The following is a 7,073-nucleotide window of genomic DNA, read 5'->3' as shown; positions in this document are numbered from 1 at the left end:
TCGGTAATGCACATCACTATAAGCCTTGCAAGCATTGTGACTAATGAGTTAGTTGCGGGATGATGTGTTACGGAACGAGTAAAGAGACTTGCCGGTAACGAGATTGAACTAGGTATCGAGATACCGACGATCAAATCTCGGGCAAGTAACATACCGGTGACAAAGGGAACAACGTATGTTGTTATGCGGTCTGACCGATAAAGATCTTCGTAGAATATGTGGGAGCCAATATGGGCATCCAGGTCCCGCTATTGGTTATTGACCGGGGACGTGTCTCGGTCATGTCTACATAGTTCTCGAACCCGTAGGGTCCGCACGCTTAACGTTACGATGACAGTTTTATTGAGTTTTGATGTACCGAAGGAGTTCGGAGTCCTGGATGAGATCGGGGATATGACGAGGAGTCTCGAAATGGTCGAGACGTAAAGATCGATATATTGGACGACTATATTCGGACTTCGGAAAGGTTCCGAGTGATTCGGGTATTTTTCGGAGTACCGGAGAGTTACGGGAATTCGTATTGGGCCTTAATGGCCATACGGGAAAGGAGAGAAAGGCCTCAAAAGGTGGCCGCACCTCTCCCCATGGTCTGGTCCGAATTGGACTAGGGAAGGGGGGCGCCCCCTTCCTTCTTTCTCCTTCTCCCTTCCCTTCTCCTACTCCCCCAAGGAAAGGAGGAGTCCTACTCCCAGTGGGAGTAGGACTCCCCCCTATGGCGCGCCTCTCCCCTTGGCCGGCTGCCTCCCCCTTGCTCCTTTATATACGGGGGCAGGGGGGCACCCCAGAGACACAACAATTGATCCTTGAGATCTCTTAGCCGTGTGCGGTGCCCCCCTCCACCATATTACACCTCGATAATACCGTTGCGGAGCTTAGGCGAAGCCCTGCGTCGGTGGAACATCATCATCGTCACCACGCCGTCGTGCTGACGAAACTCTCCCTCAACACTCGGCTGGATCGGAGTTCGAGGGACGTCATCGAGCTGAACGTGTGTAGAACTCGGAGGTGCCGTACGTTCGCTACTTGATCGGTCGGATCGTGAAGACGTACGACTACATCAACCGCGTTGTGATAACGCTTCCGCTGTCGCTCTACGAGGATACGTGGACAACACTCTCCCCTCTCGTTGCTATGCATCACCATGATCTTGCGTGTGCGTAGGAAATTTTTTAAAATTACTACGTTCTCCAACACATGGGACACGAGCCGGCTCATGGGACTCAAGGCGTCGTCATCTCCCATGCCATACTCTTCCTCGTCGGAATCCATAACCCGAACGGTGCCAGTGGACGTCAGATCGATGATGGATCCGTTCTGGGACGGGCCGACGACGTCCACCACAATGTGGTTGCGGCGCCCGGACTGCTGCACCATACGGGGCGCCGGAGAATGCGACACCGCCTCGCCGACGTCCACCGCCGCAAGGGTTGCAGCCGCCTCCCGCGCGCTGCCTCGCACGGCGGGCACACCGTGCCATGTTCTCGTCGGACGAGGCCCATGATGTGTCCCGATGCTCGGTACGCCAACGAAGGGGTTGCGCGTCCGCCACCGTGTTCAGACGCCAGACGGACCGCACTGCCTCCAGCGAGGCATCGACTACTGCCCTAAGGATCCATGGGCCATTTGGGCGGGCGCAATGGATTCTCGACGGTAGGAGTCCGAGTGCTGCCGTGCACGGACCTCCTCCCGGGAGAGGCGAAACGCAAGCCAGGCAACCATCTCCTCCTTGGGGACCGCGTGGGATGAGTTCGGGGTCGACAGATCTGGAGGTGAAGTACTCGGATCTGCTGCCCGCCATGCCGGAGACGGGCGGACGACGCGAGAGACGAGTTTGGATGGCGGAGGGAAGTGGAGTGGAGTGGTTAGGGTTTGGTACATAAGCGGATGGGGAGAAATATATGTGGGATCGGGTAGGCCAGCATTGCCCTGGTATGACGTGGCGGGCGCATCCGGGCGCCCCATCTCCGCCTCATCTTTGAGCTGGATATGAGGGGTGTCTGTCAGCCCGGGTGTATGAGGCGTCCGTCTGAATCAAAATTTCGTGAACGGTCATTGTCCGACTGACCGGGTGGTCCGTCCGGATGTTTGAGAAGAGTCTAGGGTGCACGGCCGTAGATGCTGTAAGGAGCGTTTTTTTTTCGCTGAGAGAGGTCCTTGCGGAGCGTATACACTGTATACTGGCCACGACCCGGCTATCAACCACGTGCGTACCGCCCGAAGTGAGACCGTGCAGGCGACGGCTTTTCTACCGGAGACGAGTCGAGCCACCCCGTCGCTGTACAACCACTACTCGTCTCCGATCCACAGTGCCGCGGCGCTGTTGCTTGCATGCCCGGACTTGCGACAGGTCCAAGCCAAACCGGCGGCCGTTCCCGCACGCGTTGTCCGGCCGCGGCCCTTGATTTCCTTCCCAAAGTTTCCTCACCGCCAGCGCCAGCCAGCCACGACGCCCTACGAACGCGGTTGGTGGCCTGCGTTACGGACCGCGCGGATCCGGCGGTTAATCGCCCTAAACTCACTCCACCACCACCAGTACTCGACTCGCACGCGCCTTCATTTCCTTCCCTCCTTCCCCTGCCCGCCCGGAGCCAGCCAGCCAGCCAGCCTTGACTGTTGCTTCGCGGCGCCGCCCCCCGTCTCCCACCCGCAGCGTCCAGAACAATCCCTCCCCCGCTCCGCCCGTCGACAACGTCGACACACCGACCGACCGACCCGTCGATTCCCCGCCACCTTCCCCTCCCCTCCCCTCCCCTCCCCTCCCCTCCGTCACCCCCCACATTCCACGCATCTCGATCGAACCTCCCTTGCCTTTTACCGCCCACCCAGCCCCTCGCCCGTTCCCGAGAAAGATAACCAGGACGGACGGACGGACGGAGGGGGGAAAGCTCGCGCGGCGCGCAAACCGGAGCACTGGTCCGGCCGGAGCACGGGAGCAGAGCCCGTAGCGGAGCGCCGGCCGGCCGCGCAGGCGGATCGACGAGCTGGTGGCCGTTTCGGTTGCAGAGTCGTACGTAACCGTACGTGCGTGCCATGAAGAAGAAAGACGCGGGAGGAGGCGGCGGCGGCGGCGGTGGAGCGTTCGTCGCCGTCCCGTGCGTGGACATCAAGCTCTTCGTCGCCTCGCTCGCCTTCCTCACGCTCTTCGTCGCATTGTGGCAGCTCCAGCCCTACGGCTCCCTCCTCGCCGCCGCCCGCTCCTCCGCCTCCGCGCCCCCCTGCGCCCTCCCCCTCGCCAACAACACTGAGGTCCACTCCGCCAACTCAACGTCCTCCGACACGGCCACGAAGAGCGCACCGGTGGCGACGCCGGCTCCGGCCACCCCCGCCGTTCCGATGCGGCTGGCGAAGCCGGCGCCGCGGACGGAGGACCCGAACAAGCCGGTGCTCCCTCGGCCGCACGTAAGCGCGGCGGCGCGCGCGGAGGAGCCGAACACGAACAAGCCGGTGCTCCCTCGGCCGCACGCAAGCGCGGCGGCGCGGGCGGAGGAGCCGAACACGAACAAGCCGGTGCTCCCTCGGCCGCACGCAACCGCGGCGGCGCGGGCGGAGGAGCCGAAAAGGCCGGTGCCCCGGCCGTCCGGCACCGCGGCGGTGCGCCCGGAGGACCCGAACAAGCGGGTGCTCCGGCCGTACGGCAGCGCGGCGGCGCTGTTCGTGCAGATGGGCGCGTACCGGGGCGGGCCGCGGACGTTCGCCGTGGTGGGGCTGGCGTCCAAGCCCACGCACGTGTTCGGCACCCCCTACTTCAAGTGCGAGTGGCAGCCCAACCCGAGCGCCGCCGACCCGGCGCCGCGCGCCGTCCGGACCAAGGCCTACAAGATCCTGCCGGACTGGGGGTACGGCCGCGTCTACACCACCGTCGTCGTCAACTGCACCTTCCCCGCCAACCCCAACGCCGCCAACGCCGGCGGCAGGCTGCTCGTGCACGCCTACCACTCCACCGCCTCCCGCCGGTACGAGCGCTTCGTGGCGCTGGAGGAGGCGCCGGGCGCCTACGACGAGTCCGTCTTCAGCCCGCCGTTCCAGTACGACTACCTCTACTGCGGCTCCTCGCTCTACGGCAACCTCAGCGCCGGCCGCATGCGGGAGTGGGTGGCGTACCACGCGCACTTCTTCGGGCCCAGGTCGCACTTCGTCTTCCACGACGCCGGCGGCGTCAGCCCGGAGGTGAGGGCGGTGCTGGAGCCGTGGATCAGGGCGGGGCGGGTCACGGTGCAGGACATCCGGGCGCAGGCCGAGTTCGACAGCTACTACTACAACCAGTTCCTGGTGGTGAACGACTGCCTGCACCGGTACCGGCACGCCGCCAACTGGACCTTCTTCTTCGACGTCGACGAGTACCTCTACCTGCCCAACGGGCAGGCTCTGGACCAGGTGCTCGGCAGGCTCTCGGGGTACACGCAGTTCACCATCGAGCAGAATCCCATGTCCACCAAGCTCTGCGTCAAGAATCCGAGGAATGATTACTCAAGGTTTGTTTGTGATTTCTATCCCGTATCTGTCCATTCGTGATTCAGTTTTATATTTATGATTGCGAGATCTCTGTCACGCCGCCTCCCAAATTTAGCTTCAGGTGTATCGGATTCAGGCTGGTAGTAGTAAATACTCCTACAATTTGTCCTACCGGTTTGGTAGCATTCCCAAATATATATTTTAGCCGTTGAACCTTGGTTGTTTAGTTTAATCAAACAAACAAACATTCTCAAAGCAGTTACTTGTTTATGCAGTCTGTTGAACAATTGGGCACTGTGCTGCTTGAGTTCGACCTTGCACATTTAGTATTTAATTAAAAATTGGTTAGATTTCCTTTGGTCAAATTGAGTCCTGCAAGGCAACATGGCGGTTGACACCTTTTACTTTTGTTCTCCAGCTTTCATCACTGAACCATTTTTTTTGCTAAAGCATCATTAGGTGTCACAACCAAAGGTCATTACATTACTTTTAACACATTTGGTTCTCCAACATCTTTCGCTGTTGAACCAAAAATCTTAGTAAAACATCAGTTGGTTTCACAAACAAAGGTCATTACTTTACTACATTCTGTTCTCCAGCTTTCAACATTGAGCCAAAGACCTTAGCAAAGAATCATTTGATTCTACAAACAAACATCACTGCTTTTATACGTTTGTTCTCCAGCTCGCACCATTGAAGCAAAATCCTTAGTATATCATGATTTGGTTCCACAAATAAAGGTCATTGCTTTCTGCCCGCCTGAAAACAGAGAGAAAATGGCTACGCTGACAGAAACGTTACTGAGTATCCTTTTGTAAATTAGAATTGCTTTGTTCATGAGATCCAATAATTAAGATAGTTTTTGCCCACTCCCTTCTTGTTGATCTTACCTTTCGGACTAACCGGCATTTCACCTTTCATTCTAAATAGCAGCAACATAATCTGAACTAACATGCAGATGTCACTAACGTTCCTGAGTATCCTTTTGGAAATTTCATGACATCCAAAATTTAAGATGGTTTTTGCCTTTGTTGTTGATCTTACATTTCAGACTGTAATCGGCATTTCATCTCCCATTCCAAATAGCAATGACGTGAGAACTAACATGCACATTTCACCGATGATGCAGAGAATGGGGATTCGAGAAGTTCGTGTTCCGCAACTCGATCACGAGGGTGCGGCGCGACCGCAAGTACGCGATCCAGGCGCGGAACGCGTACGCGACGGGGGTGCACATGTCGCAGAACGTCTACGGGAGGTCAACCCACAAGACGGAGGCCCTGATCAGGTACTACCACTACCACAACTCCATCAACGTGCTGGGGGAGCCCTGCCAGGAGTTCGTGCCGAGGCCCGGCGGCGGCCGCAAGGTCACCTTCGAGGGCGTCCCCTACGTGTACGACGACGCCATGAAGCGCCTCGCCGGCGAGATCCGGCGGTTCGAGAACGAGACCATCGGATCGTCGTCTCATACATAATATACAGTAACAAGCAGCTGCTGGAGGTGGCTGCTGCCTGCTGGTACATATGCGCTGATGTTTATTTAGGATGTGTGGAGTCTGTTTTGTTAGAGGCAGGTCGGCTGGTGTAAAGTTTTGGTTCTTCTTTGGGCTGGCCCTTCGCTAATGGGGATCTGCTTTTTGCTGCGTTTTCTTCGTCTTTCTCTTCACCTTTTTCTGCTTGTCCCCCACATCCGTATAGATCTGTGTGTGTAGACTGATGATGTTGGCTTTTTACTACTGCTGCTAGATTCTTTCATCTCATTCTGGGGTCACATACACACAGTGTCAAAAAGTGAGGCGTTTCTGCCTTTTGTTGTTACTCCTACATCATTTGTGATCTTTTTGGCTGTGTAACTGTCAGCAAACCGCGAATCAATCTGTGGTTGAGATGGTTAGGTGGACAGTGGTATCCCCAACTCATCAGGGTTTAAATCTTGGTGCTCGCATTATTTTTGGATTTATTTCAGGATTTCCGGCGATGCGCTTTTAGTGGGAGAAGACGTTTTCGTCGACGACGAGGCGCCTATGGTGGCTTCGTAAATCTCAAGATGATATGCCGGCTCAGTCTCTCGGAGGTGCTCATAGAGGTAGGGTGTATGTGTGTGCGTTCATAGGGGTGGGTGTATGCGCGTATATATGAGCGCTTGTGTCTGTACTGATGCTTAAAAAAAACTGTCAGCAAACCAGGGACGATGGATCGAAACCGGGAATACGAGCTGTTGTCTTTTCCGGGTTTAGGCAAAAACATGGGTGTTTCCAAATTTCGATTGCAACAGGTCAGCCGGCGGTCAGGGGTGATGGGCCTGAGATGGTATGGGAGCAGACAGGCCGAAATGATAGCGCGTGATGGACGGTCGCTGCATGTGCGTGCACACGCGCGCTGGATAGATAGATCTGCTTTGCGCAACGGCGGCCGCCGCGCCGGTGGTGCGTCACTGTGGCTTGCGGGAGTGGATCTCCATGCGTTCCGTGGCGTGGCGCGGCGCGTGCTGTGATGATTGGTTCACGGGGGTTTTGGATTTGCGCCGCCTTCCAAGATCGGGGCTCTGTGCATTCCACCGCGCGCAAATGGATTTTTTTTGTTAAAAAGATCACCTACCTACCTACTCCCTCCGTTCC

The 7,073-nt window shown here is 57.1% G+C and overlaps 1 protein-coding gene across 1 annotated transcript; it reads left to right on the top strand.

The window, feature by feature from the left end:
- The first annotated feature begins 2,580 nt into the window (after positions 1 to 2,580).
- On the top strand, positions 2,581 to 6,279 carry LOC109779551 (galactan beta-1,4-galactosyltransferase GALS1). Its single transcript, XM_020338175.4, has 2 exons — positions 2,581 to 4,472; positions 5,582 to 6,279. Exons 1-2 carry the CDS (start codon positions 3,031 to 3,033, stop codon positions 5,928 to 5,930), a joined length of 1,791 nt encoding a protein of 596 aa, XP_020193764.1. The 5' UTR covers positions 2,581 to 3,030; the 3' UTR covers positions 5,931 to 6,279.
- Positions 6,280 to 7,073: the final 794 nt, after the last annotated feature.

This window comes from Aegilops tauschii, chromosome 6 (assembly GCF_002575655.3).
Source record: "Aegilops tauschii subsp. strangulata cultivar AL8/78 chromosome 6, Aet v6.0, whole genome shotgun sequence".
Taxonomy (NCBI): Eukaryota; Viridiplantae; Streptophyta; class Magnoliopsida; order Poales; family Poaceae; genus Aegilops; species Aegilops tauschii.
This window is presented reverse-complemented; position numbering and strand designations above follow the sequence as displayed.

What these genes read in the sequence shown, in the direction of transcription:
- LOC109779551 (XM_020338175.4), top strand. Translation starts at nt 3,031, where the DNA reads ATGAAGAAGAAAGACGCGGGAGGAGGCGGCGGCGGCGGCGGTGGAGCG. An exon ending in CCGAGGAATGATTACTCAAG is followed by an intron (nt 4,473 to 5,581) that starts GTTTGTTTGTGA and finishes CCGATGATGCAG; the next exon opens with AGAATGGGGATTCGAGAAGT.